The 24656-nt window shown below is 43.2% G+C and overlaps 1 protein-coding gene across 16 annotated transcripts in view; it reads right to left on the reverse strand.

The window, feature by feature from the left end:
• Positions 1-24656, reverse strand: part of TSNARE1 (t-SNARE domain containing 1) — a 456023-nt gene that overhangs the window by 343865 nt on the left and 87502 nt on the right. For all 16 annotated transcript variants that reach the window (XR_008430352.1, XM_053939861.1, XM_053939852.1 and 13 more), the window contains one exon: positions 11173-11295. Coding sequence is in view for 15 of the 16 variants with exons in the window: in XM_053939861.1 (XP_053795836.1) it covers positions 11173-11257 (85 nt within the window). In the remaining variant the exon portion in view is untranslated. The remainder of the gene's footprint in view (positions 1-11172; positions 11296-24656) is intronic.

Here is a 24656-nt window from a genome sequence, read left to right on the forward strand (position 1 = left end):
CTCCCACACCCCCAGCTGCATCATCAGGTACTTGGAGGTCTCTGAGGTCTGACCTTAAAGAGATTCTGAAAATAGAACATAAACTGTAAAAAAGTCCATTGGGAATATTTTAATCCTGGTACTGTATCTCCCAAGAATCACCTGCCTACCAGTTCAAGCTTGACTTCCACTAAAAATATTGGCTTTAGAAAGAATTAAAGAATTTTTAACGTACTTAGGATGTGTTCATATAGAAAAAAAAATAATAGCATCACCATCCCATTGCAGCCCTCAGCAGCCAGAAAAAAAAGTGAGAAACATGGAGATATCCCCAAAACATTTTTCCAGCTTGGAATCAGGAAATAATGGGAAATTGGTTCTACAAGCACCTACACAACCACTTGCACATCTCAGAACCTCTTTAAGCTGCTTCTTCCACCCAACCACCACCTTCAGCCACACCAACAGCCACTGAACGTGCTCATAAATCCCAACCATTAATATCCAAGCCTAACAGAGAAATTTAGGGAAGATCTGCAACACACACATCCTAACATCCAATTTAAAATCCCTCCTTGCTCCTAAATGCTTTCTATCCACACTAATTCACCCTAATCCCCAATCTACCTGCTTACATCTGTCGAGTCCTTCCCCTGCTGATCTTTAATCCCTGCCCACTTCTAGCTGCCAGTGTCAGTCTCCAAGCCAGCATCACCTGGAAGAAGAGATATTCAGAAATAATATTTCTGGACTGACAGCATGGATAAAAGCTTTATTCCTTTTTTTTTTTTTTTTTTTTTTTTTTTTTTTTTTTTTTTTTTCAGTCCACTCAAATTCTGTTTGTGTCATACGTATTTGGGTCAGCTGTGTCTACCCCTCCATTAGGTACAGATGTGAGATTTGTGTGTGTTCTGCAAATAAATACATCCTTAGAATGGGGCTGCAGACCAGACATCTACAACTGTGTTGTCCCAGGGTGACTTTATGATGCTTGTATCCTCACTCATCTCTTCTATTTATGTTGGATATGAAGTTCTGCACTTTTAACACTGGCTCTGAGAGCAAAGGGGGAGGAAAATGAGCTCTCCTTTGCTTTACACCCACAAAAAGAACTCTCTCTTCAATCCACAGAAAGACTTTCTGAATTTACCACCTCTTCAGAACAGCAAAAGGTTTTATTGTTTAATATTATTCATTTTTTAAGGCTTATGAATGCTTATTAAAGAAATTTTTTTTCCACTTTTCTCATAAGAAATCTTTCTCTCCTGAACAAGTGAATGGAAAGGCCGCTAAATTTTGGCCTTTAAAAAAAATCTTCCCTTTAAAAGTTCTCTTCCAAATTTGTCCCAAACCAAAATATGTGTTTTTTTCAGTATCTCTATAAATCTCCATCCCTATTTTCTTGGCAGAAGGTAATGCCATAAAAACTCCACTTGCATTTTCAAAGAGAAAAAGGAAAATTCACTCACACAGAGAGGATGCTAAATTCTTTTATTTCCAATTAGAAATTTATTTTAATTAAGAAATTCTACATCCTTGAGAATTTTAATTGGATAATACTAAGTATGGGGGGGGGGAATGAAACAAGAAAACAGGGAAGTTAAGAGATTTGCACACCATGGAGTAGTTACAGAGGGACCAAGACATGGATGTGCTCTCCACAAGATCAGAGACTTGGCAGGCTACAAGTTGCATTCATGGACAGAGATTTTGTTGGTTTATCTATTATTACTTTAAATATTAATATTATTAATACAAACAATATATTAACATCTCAAACATGCAGAGCTCCATCTCCCTCAGCATGTCCTGCAGCACCCATTGTCCATATCACAACAGCACAGGCAACAGAGATATTTTTCCTTCCTGAACTTTATCCCAGGTTTTAGACTTTTTGGATTAGTTCCCTCTCACAGCCAAAACCCCAAGTAGAAATTCTGCAGCAGCAAAAAAAAAAAAAAAAAAAAAAAAAAAACCAAAAAAATAATTCTGGAGCAATTCAGTTAATATCAAGTTTGGTTTGCAGCCAAAGATCAGGGTGAGGTAGCACAGTCTCACCTGGGCTAAGAAACTGAGCTGTGCCAGTGGCTGATTCACACCTGGGGAATGCTTGGGATAAAGCAAATTCCTGCCAGAAACTATTCTAGCTTTGTTTCCAATGCCCAGGAATGTCCACTCCCAAATTTACTGGGGTTACTACCACAACAGTGGAGGAGACAGATCATCACTGTACATGGATTTCCAAACTAGGGCAGACCAGGCTGAATTCAATTTCTCATTTGGTTTCCTGATGAGCACATTAATAAAAAAAAGTCAAAAAAGCAATAGGAAAAAAAGACCTTTTAGTAGCCATAAGGGCAATAAAAAGTGTCAGCACCTTCCCAGGAAGGAAATGCAACATGGAGTGGATAAAGCTGTGTTAGAAATGACAATCTGTTCCTGGAGACCATCTTTTCCAGTGAAGTTTGGGATTTCTTCCATTCATATTGCAGGACCTCAGGAAAAATGCTGTCTGGAGTATTTAGGCTGTCTGGATGCTGATTCTGCTTCCTCCCTGGGGAGACAGCTCGATGAACCAAACTGGGATGCAGCCACCGTCCCAGACACTGGAAATATTGCAGCAAACCTGGAACAAGCTCTCATCTGCTCTACCCCTGATTTCAGAATGAAACCATCCTGGCAGCACATCTGCCTGGCACAGCAGAACACTGGGGAGCACTGGGATGTGCAGGTAGAGACAGCTCTGATGGAAAAGCAAACAGCTGCAGAAGGGTTGCTCCAACCTCATCCTATTTCCCATGGATCCCCATTCAGCAAACATGGACAGATGTTCATACAAGGTCATGCAGCAATCCTACTGCTCAATTTCAGCTGTATCCTGTTTCAGGTGGACTTTTTTTGCAGGCACGGATCAAGAACAACAGGCTGCAGATCCTATCCAAGCATTGGATATTGCCAGGATGGAAAGAACAGGATGTAAAGCACAGGGTGGAAGCCCAGTGGTGTAGAAAATGTTGACGAAGCTTTGCAGCACTTGCAAGAATTTCATAATAGAGCCAAGCACTCCCTTATGGCTTATTGGAGAAGTGTTCTGCTCTCCTGACCAGAGAAGTGCTCTCGAGAAACTGAGGAAGTTTCAAAAACACACAACTGGATTCCATCTACAGAATTAAAGAATCTCGGAAGCATCGATCAGAGAATCACAGAAATATAGAATGGTTTGGGTTGGAAGGGACCTGAAAGATCACCCAGTTCCACCCCCCTGCCATGGGCAGGGACTCCTTCCACTGTCCCAGCTTGCTCCAAGCCCTGTCCAACCTGGCCTGGAACACTTCCAGGGATGGGACAGCCACAGCTTCTCTGGCAACCTGTTCCAGGGTCTCACCACCCTCACAGGGAATAATTCCTTCCTCACATCTCATCTAAACCTTCCCTCTTTCAGTTTAAAATCACTGATGTCTTGTCCGGGTCTGAACAGCTTAAACAAGAGCTGGTACAAAGTTTGAATGAGCCAGTAGCTGAGTTTTATTTTGTTAATAAAACTTTTCTTTCCTCTGCCTGCATGACAAAGAAAAGCTTTTGAAAGAGCAGCTAGAAGGATAAAGACATTGATCTAAATTCATTTCAGGAGCTGAAACTAAAGCACAGGGCAGTCTCTTCTCCCTTAGGAAAACACACCCATGTGGAAAGACATCCCAGAAGGGCAGCCCCAGGTCTGGGCATGCACTGGGAAAGGAAAGGAACCACAAGCACATTCATGGAATTATAGAATCACAGAATGGCCCGGGCTGGAAAGGACCTTAAAAAACATCTGGTTCCAAACATCTGCAATGGGCAGGGACACTTTCCACTGGACAGTTTCCACCAGCAATATTAATTCTGTTTTCCTTTCCCTACCAAGGCACCTCTACCCACACAACAAGCCAGCTCTGGGCAGAGGATCTTCTTAAACTACTTCTAATTCCACTGTAATTGAGTGGAAAATGAAGCAAGCTGTTCTGAACTGTTCTGATATTTAAATGCATTTCCAGCTGTAATGCCTAAGGAAAGGTGAGTGTCTTTGATTTCTGATTTCTGTCAAAGACTGTGACCACCAAGATGAGTTTTACATGTTTGTATTAAAATTGCTTTGGATAACCAAGACTAGTAAATAAAATTGGTAAAGAAAAAAAAAATATTTTTACCCAAGAGGTTTTGGGATTGGTTTGTTGGTTTTGTTGTTTTTTTTTTTTTTTTTCCTGCTAAGAATTTGTCAGCTCACCATCACATATGTCATGAAAATACTTATTTATTCCAATGGTATCTTCTGATTTTGCTAGTTATATAAAAAAATGCATAATCACTTACAATTCCTGAAATACTGAAATTATAGCAAAACATTTATTATAATGTTAGAAGTGCCAAAAGGGATAGGGCAGAGGTTTTCAAAACAAACAGTTTCAAAGTCAATTTGTGTATGAATGTTAATTCTCCTGGCAATTCCTGTTGCTCTAAAACATGTTATTCATAATTCTTTAATATGTTTTCTTAAGTTTAGTCTTATTAATTCATTAAATCATTGCTAAGATCTCCAAGAAGTGGATATAAGGCAGAGAAGATCTTCTAAATCTAGTGAAAATGGACTAAGTAAATAAATATATAATTTTTGGAAGTTTTGCACAATAGCAGAGAAACAATATGAAATAATTCTGTAGATGCCACAAAAATATTTTTGGGGTTATATAGTGAGAGAGATCATCTTACTATGATTGTTTGTATTGTTTGCACTTAGACTTTAACTTGCACTTTACTAACAACCTGTTAAATATGACACCCAACTCCTCAACTTCTGTGGGATCAAAAATTGAGGAAAATATGATGGAACCCAAGACTTAGAAGCCAAAGTCAATCATTAATACTCGCAAATGTTGTTTTGCACAACATTTGACAAGCCACATTATTGTTTAGAGCTTTCCAAATTAGAGACAAGTCCAGGAGGAAGCCTTGGAGCAGTATTTGTGAACCCATCTAAGCATGACAGAGGAAAGGTGTTACAGGAGGTCACATCTTCAGTCCTTCCTTCTTTGAAGCTTGGACTTAATGATCTTGGAGGTCTTTTTGAACCTTAATGATTCTGTAATTCCACACTTGACAGGAGTCCAGCCCAAAAGCACAGTTTGTTTAAATTACTGAATGTGATCTGGTCCAGCCCTTCAGTTTGAGACTTCAGCCTTTGAAAAAACCACTCTTAATGTTGCAGAGTAGCTTTGAATGTCCCCCAAAAATTCAACAATTTTGTTCTTGCTTTCTTTCACTGTTTTTAACCCTTTCTAGCACTCTTTCCTGAGGACATTTAAATGCATGGTTGTGGATAGTGTTCCTCACTTTCCCAGTGAGGAACAGTTGCCACAACCAGACCTGGACCTCCCACCAGCCCCTCTGGACAATGCCTTTCATTGCAACCACCACGGGTTTCAAATTCCCTTCAGCAAAGCATTCCAAGCACTGGAATTAACTTAAGAAGCCAGTGCAAAACCAAAGCAATGCTCAGGCCACAAGAGAGAAGAATTAACCACATGCTCAGTGTTAATTAACCCCAGGGGGACTCCTTGTGTACACAGGAGTTTGTTCCGTGCTTCAGCTCTTTGCAGCATCAGGATGTGAGGCTGGCAGTGGATTCCTTCCCACAGTTTGACACCACACCTGGGGCTGCAGTGAGGCCACGTGGAGGTCAGGTGTGTTGGGGTTTTTCACAATGGGATGGGACTGCTGGGGCACGTTCCCTGAGCTTTGTTGCAGCATCAGCCTCATTACATGGTTGAGGCAATAGAAAGATGGCAGCAGCACACGTCCTGCCAGCAGCAGCCAAAGATTTCTTTGTTACAGAGCATTTGAAAAACTTTCCAGCCAATAGCACATTGCTAAAGCTCACAGACAGTTCTTCTAGCCAATCACTAAAAGCACACCTGCACCTGCTACACACAATGCTAGCTTGTCTGCTCTCTATTAACAATACAAAATACTTCCTTATTAAGCTTAAGGCCTTCTGCTAACGTGCTAAGTGTATTTTTCTGCAGTCTTAAGGTCTATCTTAGCCAAGCCTAAAACTCAAGCTACTGTTTCATGTCCTTGCTTGCTGCACTACTGTAACTTTTTCTACTTTCAGACTTTGCAGCTGCAGCTAGCTCTGTTTTCTGTTCTTTCTGTTTCTAAGGCCTGCTTTTACAGCTTTCCGGAAATCTTCTTACCTTTACTATTTCCCACATTTCCCCCTCTCAGTACAATCACAAAGAAACTCTCTTTGTTGCTTATTGACTACCTTTCTAGAAATCTTCTTACCTTTGCTATTTCCCACAGTCAGGCCATGTTGCTGGTTTGTACCCGAGCTTTTGAGTGAGTTTTGCCCAGAAAACAAAACTTCTGCCAGCCCCATCCCACCAAAGGAGTCACAATCATCTGAACATCCCCCTCCCATTGAGCACAGGAGCTCTATGACTCTGCCAAACTTGGAGGCAACCATGAACTCCATGGTGCATTTTTAAAGACAAATCACTTTTCTGATTTGCTAGAAAAAGAGGAAAATGGGATTGGAGAGGACAGAAGGGTGGTTCATCTGTAAGGAAGAGGTTCAGATTGGATATTTGGGAAAAACTCTTCATTGGAAGGGTTGTCAAGCCCTGGGACAGGCTGCCCAGGGAAGTGGCTGAGTCACCATCCCTGCAGGGATTTACAAGACATGCAGATGTGGCACCTGGGGACTTGGTTTAGTGGTAGACCTGTCAGTGCTGGGTTAATGGCTGGACTTGAGGATCTCAGAGGGCTTTTCCCACCTAAACAATTCCATGACAGGTCAGTGACAGCACTGCCAGCTCTGGCACAAGACTTTCCACCCAAGGGCTGGTTGGTGCAGCACAGAGGCAGGTGAGTGGTAGAGATGGGAGGGCAAAGAAAATCACAGACCCGGTTCCAGGAAAAAAAAAGTATGTTAGAAAATATCATTTAACAATTGCTAAGTATTGAAATGGTAATTAGGTGATTTATATCCAGAGAACACTGCCAAGGACAACTTGCAGGGACCAATCTCATTTTGTTCAGTGACAAGAGAACCAACCTTATCCAACCAGGAGAAAGACTCACATGTGATATATCTTGAGTACAGCCCTGGCCAGAGTCCCACACAAAATCTTCAGGAGAAACTGAGGGGAAAATGGTCTAAATGAAGTCACAGCCAAATTAAGCACTGACACAGCAGTCCCTTGGGCTCACCTGGAAGCAGTGCACTGCTGGAATATGAAATTAACCTTACCTTTTCAGAGCTGGCATTTAACGTCCAGGTTACAGTAAGGTTAATAAAAGCAGTGTTAAAAATTTCCTGTCTTGTGGCATTTTAATCCAAACTATTTAAATTCCCTGACCTATATGCCTCCTTGTGTAAAGCAGGTTTTGTTCATTTTCCCCACAAAAAATGGTTTTGGGAAGGTAGGTTGAGTGTGGTAGAGAGTGCAGGTTGCACATGGTAAGAATCCAGAGTTTAATCCCTACTGCTGTACAGTGTTTGCTCCCTGTTTGTCTTAGACATGTCACATTACTTAAAAAATAATATTTTTGAAGTAAATATTTTCCATTTCCCAGGTTTAAACTTAAAACAAAAAGAAAAAAAAAACCAAAAACCCAAAACCAAAACTTCCTACTACCTGCTTTCTAATTTGTCCATGCAACACCAATGCCCAGATGAAGCCCAGAGAAGCTCCTACAAAGAAACAGGGGAACACGTGGATTTACAATGATTTTGGGGACCAGAACATGGCTTATGCCTCCACCTGCCACTTCTGGCTGTCCCTCAGTGGCTGTGGGACAACCAAACCCCCAAAGTGTTCTACTCCAGGTAATCCTGGTGATCCTTCTTTGTGACACACCTCAGGGTGCTCCTTGGTTAAGGCCACAGAACATCTGAGTTCTGCTGAACTTCTCTCTCTCCCCTCCTAAAACCTGCCAATATTAAAAAAAAGAAAAAAAAAAAGAAAAAAAAAAACAACTTGTTTCTGTTTTCCCCAAGAAATCCTGCATATCCACCATCAAAACCAGAGTCTGAACTAGAGTTTTCCAACACCAAGGTGTCCAGAGCAAACCAAATTTCCGAAAACACTGCCTCAGGATCCTCCCTAAACTCTGCAATTGGCGTCTGGATTGTCGCACTACAACACAAAATAACTCATGCGCTCACTCAAGATGCAAAAGATAGAAAAGAGGAAGTTTTATTTCTGACCTCTCAATATATGGAATTCTAAAAGTAGTAGTGGATCAGAGGATGAAATTACCACCTCTCCAACTACACTGGTTAAACTAGCAGTCTATTAATTCTCTCCTCCCACAAGGAAGAATGCAAACCAATCATTATTTACGTGAACAGTGAGTGAGAACTCTAGTAGAAATATGTAAATGTCAGAAGGTATAGAAAACTTTTAAAAGAACTTTAAAACTTTTAAAAGAACAGGGCGACAGTGGATCTCTCTAATTAGGGTGGTCAGCAACATTAACCTCCACATGGCCTGAGGACGGGCTCTGAGTCCATCCATCATCACATCAGCCCAGAGCCAAGGGGATCACCTCCAAGTAATTAACCTTTCCCATCCTGGCTGCACATTTGGATTGAGCATGGAGGAAACAGAGCCAAGGCAAACAGATGCACAAACACAGAGGAAACCCCCATGGCAATATCACCCCTCATTAAACAAAACCAAACTAAACCTGAGCCCTCGTTTCTTTGCTCTCTGTGTTACAGATGAAGCAGTTCCACCCCCAACACCTTTATTGCTGCTGTATCTCAGGGTTTTCTGTTGGATGTTGAATATTACTGCTGGACCGCTGTTGGACATTTACCTGCAGGGATACCTGGTTTTATTTATTTATTTATTATCTACAAAGAGAGGGAGAGGTTTAAAGCACACACAGAACATTCCCATCAAGGTCTGTCCCTGCTGAGAGCAGAGACACAAATGCTGGTGGGAAGGCCACGCTCCTTTGTTCCAGCCACACCATGATCTAATACAAAAGGCAATTTTTCTTAGCAAACCAGTCATCCATTGTCCAGAAGCAGGAGGCAGATAATTAGTGTTGCATTACCCTCTCCTGGCACTTAATTAATGGCAATATTTGGGGATGCTGTGACAAAAGGCATCCAATGTGTCCATCTTCTGTGGCAAAGGGACACGGGTTCAGATGAGAATAGAACAAGAATCACAGAATGCCAAGTTGGAAAGGAACCTCAAGGATCATCTAATCCAACCTTTCTTGGCAAAAGCATAGCCTGGACAAGATGGCCCAGCACTCCATCCAGATGAACCTTAAAACTATCCAACATTCAGGAATCCACCACTTCTCTGGGGAGATTATTCTAAAGGCTGATTGTTCCCATTGCAAAACATTTTCCTCTTTTCTGAGTCTCTGATAATCTCCCCAGGAGTAACTTGCACCCAATACCCCACATCTTTGCCATGTGAAAAGAGAGTCTTCATCTCATTTGCAGCCAGCCTTTAAATGCTGCAACACAGTGAAAAGGTCTCCCCTAAACCTTCTTTTCTCAAGGTTGAACAAACCCACCTCTGACTGAGACACACAGAAAGGAAACTTCTCCAAGGTGCCCTGGCCAATGCAAACAGGTCCCTCCCCTTGCAATCTTTTCCACAGGGATGCTTAACTAAGGGACCAACCAATTTTGGCTGGCTGGGAAAATCCACACTGGAGGACCCTGGAGAAGTATCCAATGCCACCAGACAGGATGTGTGCAAGCCTGGAGGGGAAACCAGCAGTCAAGTCTAAGCCATAACCCAGAACATCAACAGGCTCTGCTGGGCAGCCAACACACTGTGGCAGTTTCAAAATAACTGAATTTTCCACAGCAGCTCCTCTTTGCCACACTAAGGGCGGCTTCAGCATCACAGCTCCAGCTGTCAAGCTGTGGTCAAGCTGGGCACAATAAGGGACTTCTTCAAATATTTAGAGATTTCAAGTGTCTTGAGTTACTCTGTGAATTTGCATTAAAAACAGAGGTCCTTTCATACAGCACAATAAATATTCTTTTTTTTTTTTTTTAACTCTAAGCTACAATGCATTGAGATTCATTGTTTGTCTAATCCACATTTCAATTCTCTTTTCTTACGGTTCTTTGATTGTGCCCAAGTATCCCATTCTTCCTTGCTTTTATGCCTTTAATTTTGCCTTGCAGAATAGCCTAAAAAAAACTATTTACAACTGAACAGACAACTTCAATACCTTCTTCCTGTTCGAAGAAAAAAAAGTCAGACTTAAACCCATGTGTATATATGTGTATACATATATATATATATATATATATATATATATATATATTTCCATCCAGGGAGAACTGCTATTTGCAAAATGAAAATTGTTTCCCAAAGAACATTCGTAACCCTCAAAACATGAACACCAAATCAGGCTGTGTTAGTGAACGTTGAAATCAAAGGCAAGTGCAGAGAGTGGTGACATTCTTCCCTGGTGAAAAAGGAAAAGAGAGCCCTTTGCCATGTCACAAGAGCAAGCCAGATCCAGGAACAAAATGAAGGATATGTCCCAGATGAAAAGACTAACTCAAGGCCAGACTAGATAAGCCCAGATCAGCCCTAGAGCTGGTCTGGCCTCTGCTTAAAAAAAAACACAAAGAGAGAATCCACAGCCATTTGCAAGCCACTGTTTAAGGTTTCAGCATTTCCTGAGTGAGTTTTTGATCCTGTTTGCCATGTCCAAGCATGTTTCCCAGACTCCAGCAGCTTCCACAGCAAAGTCATCCTCTGGGAAAGCACAGCCCACTGTATTTTGTGCATCCTCTCATCTACTCCCTCCATCTGCCCGCCTTAGCACAACCATTGAGACAAACTTCTTGTAAAGGTGATGGGGAGATGAGAAAAGACACAAGCCACTTTAGAGAGTATTCTGCTTCTGATTCCCCAAAATTCCTCCAAAACCCTCATTAGTACTGCTCTCCCATGTCGCAGATTCAAATTCTGAGCATGGTAAGATGTCAGGCCTCAATCACACAGATCAAACTGAAAAAGTTTGGGTTTCACCTTTGAAAATCAGTGTCAGGAACGACCCCTGGTGAGGGTGTGATATTTACACAGCAGCCACAGTGAACCTGAGCAAGTCAAACTTCAGTCCTCACATGGAATAAATTACAGCAAGGGATCAATACTTCACCGAGAGGTTGATAGCCTTGTCTCGAAGGGCCTCCAAATGGGTTCCTGCTCCCAAATCCACTCCCATCAATGGATCCATAAGACATTTTCTGGATAGTGATGGATGCTGGAGTGCACTTCAAACCTAAAAAACCAGAAAAAAAGACAGACATAGCCCTGTTAAAAGCCAGTTAAACCCCATTAGCCTAAGAAAAAAAGAGGATTGAGAGGCAAATAAAAGACACAGGGCAATCTCCAAACTTCAGGATGCCCACCTGCAAAAAAAAATTAAAAGCACTAAAATCCAGGTGTTCCGGACTACAAATGATTTTGAGGGCAAGCAAGTCATTTGACCTCCCTGTGTCTCATTTTCTCCACTGATAAAGGGCAACTTTTAATTCCTCACTGTTCACAAAGTGCTTTGAGATCCTGAGCTGGAAGGTAAAGACTTAAGCACTCGATCAAAAAAAGGTGATGCTGTCTTCTGGAACATTACCAGTACACAGCTGGCTGGAGTCTATCCATCACACTGCAGCCCTGATGAGCTTTCAAAAGAGACAGTTTGTTGCTATAAGCTGCTGGGCCTTCAGCAGAAATACTGGAGCCAGATTTATTTTGCCTTGCTGGTTAAAAAAAAAAAAAAAATTAAAAATCTGCAAGGCCTGAGGCAGTAGCAGCAGAATAAAATAAATGCAGCAGTCAGAGGAAGACAACTTCTTCCTCCTTATCCACAGAAATACCTCACCCAGACATCCTCCAGCATTTCAACAGTGTCCAGGGCTTTGGTATCAACACAGTTCAGCTCAAAGGCAAGGAGATGATGGCAGCAAAGGAAGAGAAGAGATAAAGGTGCTGCATGAGCTGGGAGATTATACAGGACCAAACCCAGCTGCTGCTTATTTACACCAAGGCTATGAAAAAATCACCCCAGACTGGTGTTTCTACCACAAGAAAAAAGTTACAATCCTGCAAGAATAGCAACACTTCTGGTGCGATGGCAGAATCAGAATGGTTTGGGTCAGCAGGGACCCTTAAAGATCATCTAGTCCATCCTCCTTGGCCTGAAATGTTTCTAGTGATGGGGCATCCTGGCCCAGTGTTTTACTCACCTTACCATAAACCAAAATTCTTCATTATAACTACTCTGTATTACTCTTTTTTTTTTAGTTTAAAACCATTGTCCTATCACTACAGGTGCTGCTAAAAAGTCTGCCCTTATCCTTCTTATACGTAAGTATTGAAAGACCATTAAGGAATTAAGGAATTCCTTAATTAAGGAACAAAGGAATCCCCAGAGCCTTCTCCTCTCCAGGCTGAACAGCCCCAACTGTACAGCCTTTCTTCACAGCAGAGCTAGTTCACCTCTCTGATGCTTTTTGTGGCTTCCTCTGGTTCTGCTCCATATCCTTTCTTGTGCTGAGAAAGATGTTGGGGTGTTAAGCTGGATAACATGAGCTGTGATGCTTCATTCTGGGCTTGGATATTCAAATTTCTCAAGTTCTGGACCAGCCATCTTCCCTCTGACAGGCAAACAGCTGGCAATGGCCTCCACTTTCTGTGGCACATGACCAAGTGTGACATGATGTCCTAATTGATAGATATCTCAGGAAAGGGCTGAAGTCTCTTTTGGGATGCACTGATACTGACACATTCCTTTGGTTTGTCTTCCATGGAAAGCAAAGCACCAGAAAATCCCAGTTCTCCACTGTACTGGGAACAGCCTGATGGCCTCAGGCACCTGTGGTACTTCATTCTCCTTTTTTTTTTTTTCTTTCATAGTTTCAAAACCAAGCAAAAAAAAAAAAAAAAAAAAAAAAAAAAAAAAAAAAAAAAAATCAGCGCTGAGATTCACCAGACAGCGGAACTCCAGGACCAAAAGAAATCACTCACCATCCTCCCTTAATTGGGCCAGACACATGAAAGAGGATGAAAGTGCAACTGCCTTGAAAGAGCAGTGGTTGGGAGCGAAATCCATTAAAAGTGGAGAAAATCCAGAGTGCAGCTTCCCCAGCCAGCCTCAGTGTACCACGTGCACACATAATTGGCATCCAAGGCTGCAGGAGCCCCCAGGCCAGAAATTCTTCATTTTAGGGAAACAGTCTTCAGCCCAAACTTATGGAAGCCAATCTGTGAGAGCCTGAGCAGCCAGAGAGAGGGTGAGGGTTGGAGTGTGTTTCAAGGAGACAGGAAATGGAGCAAACAAGAGGAACCAAGGAGCAAACCTGTAAACTAAGACACTCAACAGCAAAACAATCCATCGTGTCAGCTCTGCAAGACTGCAAAACCATGAGCTCCATGGAAATACACCCTACAATTGTACTTTCTCCCAGGAGACCTTGAAGCAACTTCCAGTAGCTCAGGAGGGTCTGCAAGAGAGGTGGAGAGGGACTTTTTAGTAGGGCATGGAGTGACAGGACAAAGAGTAATGGCTTTGAACTGAGAGTAGGTTTAGATTGGATATTTGGAAGAAATTCTATATTCAGAAGGTGGTGAGGCCCTGGAACAGATTTACCAGGGAAATTGTGGCTCTCCCATCCCTGGAAGTGTCCAAGGCAAGATTGGACAGGGTTTGGAGCACCCTGGGATAGTGGAAGGTGTCCCTGCCCATGGCAGGGGGCTGGAACAAGAGGATCTTTAATGTCCCTTCATACCCAAACCATTCTGTGATTCTGTGGCGTCTTGGTGGAAATTCTTGATCACAACCACTAAAACGCACAAGATTTAGTTGAAGATTCAGTTGGGAAGTCTGTGATGGACTTGGGAACAAACCTCAGCTCTCCCAGGTCTCAGGTGAGCTCAGAACTACCAACACAACCTTCATCACAAAATGCAACCCGAGATCCAGCAAAACTTACCTGGGAAAATCTGGGCACATGGAAGACAGCTGCAAGAAAGTCTTTGGGCAGAGATAAGGAATTATTTTCTTTATCCCCCACAGTTTAAGACCACTGCAGGGATTTGGGACAACCAAACAGCTTGAAAACAGCCTCTGTACAGAGATTTTTCCTGACCCACCCTCTCTTTTTAGAGATAAGCAAGTGGAAACATTTCTTGCCATGAGTTTCCCAAGGCCACAGACAACAAACATGGAGTGAAAGTCTACACCCCGTTGTAAAATGCCTTGATTACAACTGGGCAAGTGTTGTTTTGGCAAACAGTGAATGCTTCTATTTTTCCTCCAACACAGTAGTGTGAAAGGGGGAGAGAAGGGGGGCTTTTAGAGCACTCCAAGTGTTTGATGTTGATTTATCATTTTCAGGACGTGTTTCCATTTTAAAGCTTTTTCTCCTTGTAAGGGAGGAAAAATGGAAAGAATTGAAAATGAAATATTTTGTTGTAGCTTAACCAACCTTTTTAGCAGCCACCTCCCACCCCATTCTACCAAGCTATTGAAACATCCCTTATTCACACAGCTCTGGAGCCAAATTCTTATCCCACAGTAATATATTTACAGGAAAATTTAAGAGCAGATCTAAATGCCTTTAATTTGATTGGCAGTAAAAGCATTTCCCTCCCCATCCCCATGGCACTTCCCAAGTCTTTTGTCTACTGCTCCTCAGGGAAACTCGTCCAATTTACTGTGAAGGCAGTTCATACAAATTGGAACAAGCATTTCCTAACATCCTAGACACAATAAAAAAAAAAGAAGAGTAAGAAGGAAAAAACATTTTTTTTCACAGCTTTATACTCATCACCTGAAATACAAATAAAAGAATAACCACATCCAAGCCAGACTAAAAGAGACATGAATTTGTATTTTAATGAAATCAAGTACTTATTTCTTGGTATATCCTGTACAAGCCAATCATGCCATGACTAGAATAATAGGATGTAGAATCTCAAGGAAAGAGTTGGTCCATATCTCTTGGACTGGGAAAGATATTGGTAAGTCAAACCATGCAGGCAAAATGAAATTTAAGACCTCTACACCCATCAGTCTCCATTTAGAGACACTTGGGTGGGCAGCATTAGTGGTGGGAATGAAAGGTGAGATTTCAGTATGGAAGAAATTGGTTGTTTATTATTATTGCTATTATTGTTATTATAACTATTATATTATTACATCTCAATCATTAAACTCTTCTTATTTCAACCTATGAGCTTTCTCACTTTTATTCATCCCCTTCATTTCCACCAACCTGCTGGGGATGGTGAGGGGGTGGCTCTGTGGAACTTACTTGCCAGCTGGAATTCAACCACAACAGCACTTTAGACAATTTATTTATATTTAAAGTTGAGTTTGGCTGAGAACGACATGAGCTGGAACATTTATTTCCAGACAATACTGGGAAAAAGTAGAAAGGAGGAGAGACATGGACATATTGGAGTGAATCCACTGAGGGACCATAAAGATGGTCAAAGTATGGGAGCACCCCCTGTATGAGGAGAGGCTGAGGGAGCTGGGGCTCTTCAGCCTGGAGAAGAGAAGGGTGTGGTGGTATTGAGGTCTCTCAGTATCTGATGGAAAGAAGCAAACATGATGGAGCCAGACTCTTCCTGGTGGTGTTCAGTGACTGGACAAGAGGCAAGAGGGATTGAAATACAGGAAATTCCAGTTAAAAAAAAAAAAAAAAAAAAAAAAAAAAAAAAAAAAAAAAAAAAAAACAACAAAAAAAAAAACCTGCTTGTTTTGGGGTTGGAGTGTTTTTTTTTTTTATTTGTTTTGTGTTTTTTTTTTTTATAGTGAGAGTCATCAAACATCAGCACAGGCTGCACAAAGAGGCTGTGGGGTCCCCATCCTTGGGGGTATTCAAGCTCTGACTGATCATTTGCCTGAGATTTGCAGATTTGCTCCAGGTAACCCTGCTCTCAGGAGGGAGTTGGACAAGATGACCTTCAGATGTTCTTTCCTACCTCTGGGATTCTGCAATTTTCTTCCTGTAATGCCTGAAACAGCATCACAGCCATTCATGGTCCTCTTGGCAGACTGGAGGACCCATGCTGTGCCTATTTACTAAACAGGTGGAGAAAAGAGTAAGAAAATGGCAAACCTGCCAGTTTTTTTCCCATTTCCTGTAAAGACAGTGGAATAAAACCACTGAAAGTATGTGATGGTGAAAACCAGAATGACAGCCACTATGCAGCTGGCAAGAAGTCACATCACATCAATCAAGCTTCAACTCTTTATAGAAGTTAGCAGACAGTGGGCGCCTGTGATGGTCTCATGTTTGCATGGCCAAAGAAATTGATAGGAAGTGCAGTGAATTTTTTAATTTTTTTTTTTTTTTAATTAGAAAAATCATAGAATCACAGCACTTTTGGAAGGGCCTTAAAAATCCTCTAGTTCCATCCCCTTGCCATGGGCAGGGACACCTTCCACTGGACCAGGTTGCTCAAAGCCTCACCCAACCGAGCCTTGAACAATTCCAGGGATGGGGCAGCCACAGTTTCTCTGGGCAACCTGTGCCAGGGCCTTAGCTTCTTCACTGTAAAGAATTTCTTTCTAATACCTAATCTAAACCTACTCTCTTTCACCATTAAATGCTCCCAGTGGACTGTTGCCATAACCAAAGAACAATCTGTGTGTTGTCCACCAAGCTCTTCTCTCTCCATGTGTATTTTGAGCAGTGAGCTGGGCGATGGAACAGGAATTATCCTCATCCAACGCACACACAGCACCCAACAGGCGAGTTAGATGACAGCTCCAGCCTCCAGAAAAATCTTAACAAACCAGAAGTAATGTTCAGCAAGGAAAATAAGGCTCTGCATTATCCAGGTCAACTGCAGGGGCCTGAATTTAGAAAGAGCAAACAAGAGCATTAATAGAGGGTGGGGAGCTGCTGGCCAGTGCTGAAGAGAGGGATGGATGGATGCCACAGACTTCCAGCTGAACACGGATCTGCAGTGACATTTCCTGTAACAGTGGCAGGCATCGTCACAGGCTGTGTAAATAGGATTACAATCTTCTCAACAAGGGAAGCAAACCTTCTGCTTGACCCCACACTGTGGATCCTCAGCTGTAAGCAACCAGCTCCAGCAAAGATTTTTGTCAGAGACTCTAGAGAGTCTGGAGGGAACTTGGAGAATGACAACAGGTCAGGAGAGCATAGCCTGATAGGAAAGACTGAGTAAATGGGGTTGCTTTTCCTACAGAAGTGAAGATTGATGGGAAGACTTAATCCTTCAATTCTGCAAGGCTGTTGCAAAGAGACAGGGAGGAAAACATTTGTTTTCATTCCTTTTGGACAAGACAAGGGAACAGATCTAAACCAAAGCTGGGAAGATGAACTGAGACATTGGGAGAGCCTATGAGGAAGGATAGAGCACCTCTGTGAACAGGCACCATGGAGAAAGATCTTCTTGCACCTGGAGGATGTAAAACCACCCAATACTGGGTTCAGCCCTGTTTAACATCTTTACTGATGACCTGAAAGATGGGGCAGTGTATCCTCAGCAAGTCTGCCTATCCCACCAAACTCAGAGTGGCTCCAAGCCCAATCCAGCCTGGCTGTGGACACTTCCAGGGATGGGGCAGCCACAGAGTCTCTGAAAAACCCATGCCAGGGCCTCACCACCCTCTGAATATACAATTTCCTCCTAATATTAAATCTAAGCCAGCTCTCTTTCAGTTTGAAGCCAATACTCCTTGTCCTGTCACTTCACCCCTTGTCCCAAGTTCCTCTCCAGCTCTCTTGGAGCTCGTTTAGGCTCTGGAAGGGGCTCTAAGGTCTGCCTGGAGCCTTTTCTTCTCCAGGCTGAACAGCCCCAGCTCTCTCAGCCTGTTTCCAGAGCTGCTCCAGCTCGCTGATCCTCTTTGTGGCCTCCTCTGGACTCACTCAGGCAGCTCCACATCCTTCTTATGCTGAGGGCCCTGGAGCTCCAGGTGGGGTCTCACCAGAGCAGACCAGAGGGGCAGAATCCCCTCCCTCACCTGCTGCCCACTCTGCTTTTGATGCAGCCCAGGACAGGTTTGGTTTTCTGGGCTGCCAGAGCACCACTGCTGGGTCACATTGAGCTTCTCATCCACCAACACCCCCAAGTCTTTCTCCTCAGGACTGCTCTCAATCCATTCTCTGCCCAGCCTGTGCTTTTGTGGGATTGTCCTGACCCAGGTGCAGGAACTTGCACTTGGCCTTGTTGACCTTCATTAGGTTCACACAGCTCCACCTCTCTGTCCTCTCCAGGTGCTCCATTCCCAGCTCTAACACCACATTGCTGATGGAGAAGTGCCTTCACTGGGGGCTTCAGAACTCACTCATGATGACACCTCCACTTGTGGATGACACATCTAAGACATATTTTTCTGAGGTTTTTCAATCAGATCAAATCCTTTGACCAACCTGCCTGACCTTCATAAAGAGCTTGCAGATAATTTCACATAAATCATGTTTACAGATCAACCCCTACAGCCTCTGGTCAGCCCAGGTCACTCTTTCGGAAAGAGTCTCTCTGAGGCTCCAGTTAATGAAGAACCATCCCCAGTCACTCCGTTAGGAAAGCTGTGTCTTCTCAACTCTTGAACTTTGCTGTTTGATCTCTCTTTTGCCTTTTAACCTCCCTTCAGATGAACTAAACGGATTGACCTCCTTTCATTTCTCACCGGGAGATTTGTTTACACAGGAACCACGAGGAAGAATGCTCAGCATTACCTTGCTTTCCATACAGCTGCCTCCACTTCCCTGCCTCTAAAACTGACAGAGAGATGAAGAGGTCTCCTGTTGGTAGAGTACCAGAGGCTCATAGAAAAATTTGAGTTGGGAGGGACCTTTTAAAGGTCATCTGGAACAACCCCTCTGCAATGAGCAGGGATATCTTCAGCCAGGAATAACTTGGTTAATATGAAAGTTTTTCGAAGTCATGAGATCAAAGGGCATATTTGCAAAGCCTTCTACTTAGGGTTGACTCTGTCACTTGTGTCAGAGATGTGCTGCTTTTCAGCTTTTCTCCTTAGGGTTTTTCTCAATTATTAAAACCAGAACTCAATAAACCTGTAATTTTCCTGTGAAAATGTCTCCTTCCTCTTTCTCCTAGAGCCTTAACTTATGAACAAACTCTGCTGTTGAATCACCTTGTTTTGTTTTGTTGGGTTTTTACTCAATGGTTTTAGCTTTGAGTTGGTGTCATTGCACAAATCCCCGGGTGCCTCATAACACAACTGTCAGAGGTCAATCAGAGTAGCTGGAGGGGATGACTTTCTTCTTTCTCACCCTGGGCCTTTGAGGTAATTTATTCCCTTCTGGATCTTCTGTGTAGTTTGTAATATTAGTGTCATGTCCCTGTGTGGCTTTGGGCAGGCAAGAAGAGGAGAGCAGTGCTCAGGAGCTGCAAAAATGCCTGGCAGGAGGGTGGTCAGGAGCAGTGCCCAGCCTGCAGCAGGGCTGGGAGTGCAGCAGTACAGATATTTCCTCACACTTTGCTTCCCAACTGAATTCTAAAGCTGATGGAAGGTCCTTGGAGAATGAAGTCATCTCTGTCCCCACAGCCTGAGGACCTCACTGTCTAGCCTAGGTTGACAAGACACAAAATGCGACAACAAAAAACAACAACAACAAAACCCCCAGGGCATCATATCCATTATCTAGTACAAATTAAACAGACTTCCAGAAGCTTCTAGAGACACTTCTGTGGTACTTGACTGGTGTGACATCACTGATGACTGTGAACAGCCTGACTCAATCCCTTGAACTGTGCTCTTGTCTCCCCTCCTCCACTGAAGTGCACGACAGAGCAAAGCTAACGCCCACGGCCCGGAGGCATCGTGGAGTAGATGCACAGTAAAACCAGCAGAGATTATCTCAGAAATGAGCTGTTCCTGCTCTTCTCAAGATTTGCTCAGAAAGAATGACAAAAATTATCTTTTTGCGTTCTTCCTCATCTAAGTCTGTATTTGAGGAAAGCACCTGATTGCTTCCCAATGGATTTGATTTCTCTTCCCTGCTGCCACTGTAGGTGTCTCCAGGAGCAGAGCATTTTGTCCCGGGAACAGATAGGATCAGGACAGGCTGCAAAGTCAGAGACAGCAAGATAAGACATCCATGACATTTTATGGAGATATACACGGAGCCACAAGCAGAGGCAGCTGGTTCACTGTGCCTCTAATTGAGATGACACCAAGAGCTCTGGCTGTTCTCAGCACATCTGATTGCAGCCTTTGCTCAAACTCATTTTTCACCCAGCTCAGCAACACCACGCAAAGCCAACAGGAACAGTTCCTGTCTAACCCCTTCTTTCATCACTCAGTCCTCCCCAAGATTTGCAGCTATAGCAGCTCCCACCAGGTGGAACAGACCCTTTCCTGTCCATCAAAAGGCACCTCCAACCCCACCAAGCTCTGGATGCCTTCACCCAGGACCTCCTGTTGATGTCAGAGGGCTTCAGATCTGATGGACTGACACAAAACATAAAGCAGAAGGAAACCACAAGCAACAGTGATTGGAAGGGATGGATGCAAGTTGTCTGCACACATTTCACGTTGCACCAATATCTGCACATTAGACACAAAGAACAGAGGCAAGGGAAGCAATCTGGAAGCTTGCTTGAAGTTCTCCTTTCATGTCAGTCCTAGCTGCCACTTCAATAAACAGACTCTCCTTCCACATCTACCTGTCTTCACATCTTCTCACAAGAGAACAGACGACAGTATTCAAATTCTGCTACGTGGCACCAGAGACAGGCTGGCCTTAGGCAAATGCCAAGAAGAAGGGCTGGATATGTTTTGTTTACCTTGGGAATCTCAGATTCATAGACTCTCCTACTCCTCCCCCCATTTAAGGTATGTAAATTTCTGGAGAGCAAAACCACCTGCTAGAAAAAGTCTTCCATCAAAAGGATCACAGATGCCATGGAAAGAAGGATGCCTTCCACCCTCAGAGCACGAAGCAGCACACCCTGAGACAGTTTGGGTTCCCCAAAGCAGCAGCTGAGGGTGAAAAATGACAGTGATGGCACAAGCAAGGCCAGTGCTCAGGACCCAAATATCTTTACTGCTGGAGAAGCAATCAGGCTTCCCTGATACTGAGGAATTCAGATCAAGGGAAAAGGAGCCTCCTGAGTCTTTGGGAGACCAAAGATCTTTTGTGCACTGAGCTGTGTGTAATATTTTCTGCTGTTCCAGGCCATATCATGGCAGTGCTTTCATGACTTAGTGCCAGGTCACTCTGAGCTCATTTTGATCAAGATGTGATGTCACCCTTCCTATTTTTTAAACTGACATTAATACAACAGTTGAACATTTCTTCTGGCTCCTGCAGAAGATGATCTAGACAGCTTCAAACCCTGAACTGCCCGAGTACAAATGCTCCAAAACTCTGTTGCTTCTACCTCAAGGGTTTTCTTTCTATTTTTTACCTGTATTGCCGCCTTCTATTTGCTGTTTTGTGCTGTGCTGTCTATTTTTTGTGAACCTTGCATGTAGAACAGTCTTAATCTATCCATATGCTAGACAAACACAGAAATATTGCATATTTCAGTGAACAGCAAAATTAAATTTCCAGTCAGTTCAAAATCCAGGTTTCATCCGCCTTTTCACTGGTTACAAAAGATGAATATTAATGTCTATTTGCTGTAATAAAAAACAGGGAGGAGGAACACAGGAAAGAGGGAACTGGTGTCTAGTTTGCTACTCTGACGTTAGAGAAAACTTATTAATTATAAAAGATGTACACGCACGAATGGACAGAGACCAACTGCACCACACTAGGTCAGCTTAACAAAATTAGAAATGGCATTTATAAATTTATATTGGATTTCAACAGAATAATGAAAAATGCATCTGAGGATGGCAACAAATTCTGAGTCTTCGGGAACATCTTGATAGACAGAGCTGCAATTGCTTAGGGAAGGAAGATGCAGGGCAAAATGGGTGAATTAATAAAGTAATAGATTCCTAAATCCCAGGATCCTGCTCCCCCATCAACAAACATAACTTGTTTCCACTTCCCCAAGAAGAAATATTGTTATTCAACACACACAATCAGAATATGCTCTCACCTCCACCAGTGTTTACTACCAGTCACATTATAAATAAACCTTGCAGAAGGGTAAATGAGAAGCAGCATGGTCTGGTGAGGACACAGTGCCCAGCAGGAAATAAAGAATCTACTTCTACCTTTGGCTGTGATTCATCAAGAGACAGAAAACAACTTGGAATCCTCATTTCAGGTTTCCTACCAAGACCGTGGGAGAGGATCCAAGTCCATTATGTCCAGTGTAAATCTAATCAACAGATCACGGAATAATGATGGAAAAGACTTCTAAGATCATTGAATCCAACCATTAACCCAACACCACCATGTTCACAGCTACCAAACCCGCAAGAGCCACTTCCACAAGCCTTTTGAATATTTCCCTGGTTGGTGATTACACCACCTCCCTGAGCAGCCTGTTCCAGTGCCTGACTACTCTATTGGTGAAGAAATTTTATGAATCATAGCCCAGAGTCAGCAGTGGCTGTGAGCCAATTTTCCAACCAGACTAAAGTGAATTTGCTAAAAAACTTAGTGAACCTGTCATTGCACAGATTTGAGGAAACATAACCATGGTCAATTTTCCAACTCATTCCGTTTTGCCACAGTTTTGCCTCTCACTGTCAGAGAACATGGTTGATCCCTTAATTATTTCAAGTGGTTCTTAATATTCCACCAATCTGATGTTCACAGAAGGACTTTCTGCCTGTGTTTTTAAACTACAACACAATCTCCCTAAGCCAGGAGGGAATGTGAGTGCCGTCATCATCTTTATTTCAAGTTTCCCTCTCCTCAAACAAAAAACATTTAAAATAAAATCTTTGAAAAGTAAAGGAATGCTCCACGGTAGAAGCAAAGTCACAGGGAGGCAAGGAATTGCTGGGGTTGCTTGCAGCAAGGCAACAGGGTGAATATTAACATGGACTGAAGAGGACTGAGCAGTAGAGATGTTTTTCACCACCGACATTCACCAGAGGGACAAAGCAGAAAAACACAGCAACAAATCCTTGGAAAACACACAAACAACCAATCCTCATTAGCCACGGATGCTCCATGACGGAGCTGAGCCTCCTGCCACATCTCCTGCCTGCAGCAGAGTGTGGTAGGAGAGCACAGGATTAGCATAGCAAGAGAAAAGAGATTTCACTTTGTTTGAAGGCTTTACAGGCCAGGATGACAAGACAGTGAACACAGAACATCTGGACATGTAAATATGTGCTGTCAAAGGAGCTCGTCTTCTCCAGACAAGCTGCACTCACAAAGCCTTTGTGATACAGCAGAGACAGCTACCAGCCTGAGGCAGCCTGTGGAGAGCTAAATTCATCCCTTTCCCATCATTCTTTCACCCTAATGACAGTCTTAGGTTGAAAGATGTGGCTGGGGGTGCGTATTCTATTTGCCATCTGTTAGAGGTGGGGCAGTTATCTTCTGTTCATTGGGCAGTTTTTCTTTATCTCTTCCACAACCAATCCTCCCTCCAGGAGATCTCTTCTGTTCGTGGGCCAGTGAGTGTCACTGCATGGCTGATAAAATTCCATCATCCCATGGGGAGATGCTCCGCCCAGGGGGAGGAGCCAAGCATTCCTACCTGGATATAATCTGACTTTTGGAACACCACAGCGGCCTTTTACCACTGGATTCCCAGAGGAGTAGCTTTCTTCTCCAATGGGTTCCCAGAGGAAGACCAGGCCCATCGCCAGCACCCCTGGACCTTCAGAGGAAAACTTCACCCTTCTATAGGATCCCTGCTCCAGCAGAAGCACAGCTGGCACTGCAGGAGGGCTGAGCCACCATGGAATGGGACTGCTGCCGCCACCCTGACCCACAGGGTGTCAGGGCCTATTCTGACTTTGTCAACTTTTTTTTTTTTTGTTTGTTTGTACTATTGCATTTGTATTTTTAGTTTTGCTAAAAAAGAACTGTTATTCCTATTCCCATATCTTTCCCTGAGAGCCTCTTAATTTCAAAATTACAATAATATGGAGGGAGGGGGTTTGCATTTTCCATTTCAAGGGAGGCTCCTGCCTTCCTTAACAGACACAAGTCTTTTCAAACTGAGACAGACAGATATTTTGGGTTACTTTCACCCTCATGCTCAGAAAAGTGCCAGTCAAGTCTGCTCTGACACGGCTTCCTATCAGTTATGAACCAGAGACCCTAAAAAGTCCCATTTCAGCCAATTTCACAGTTCACCAGGCACTGGAGGACTTCTCCTTCCTGCTGAGGAGCTCTTGTAGCACATGATGGCACCAAAGGGAACCGAGAGCAAATATCAAGGAGGAAAAGCAGCTCCACTCCAGCGCGTGACTCATGTGAGGGGAACGCCAAGCCCCAAGTGAGCTGAGGCAAAACAGCTTAGTGGCAAATCCTGCACAGGGGAGAGGAGTTGCCCTTAAAAATGCAGACCTCTGGTTTTCCTGTCAAGAAAGAGGGTGTATTTTTACACTGTGAACTGTGTGTAATATCCTGGTGAAGATAGGACATGCAGTGTGGGGTGCATTTGTCAAAATGTGGGTGCCAAATACAATCTCAGATGTCCTGTGAGGATTGGGTGGGGCTGGGACACCTGGCTGGTGATGCACAGCCTTCTGGGCTGGCAGAA

The sequence above is a fragment of the Vidua chalybeata genome, chromosome 1, assembly GCF_026979565.1.
Source record: "Vidua chalybeata isolate OUT-0048 chromosome 1, bVidCha1 merged haplotype, whole genome shotgun sequence".
In the NCBI taxonomy this organism is placed as follows: Eukaryota; Metazoa; Chordata; class Aves; order Passeriformes; family Viduidae; genus Vidua; species Vidua chalybeata.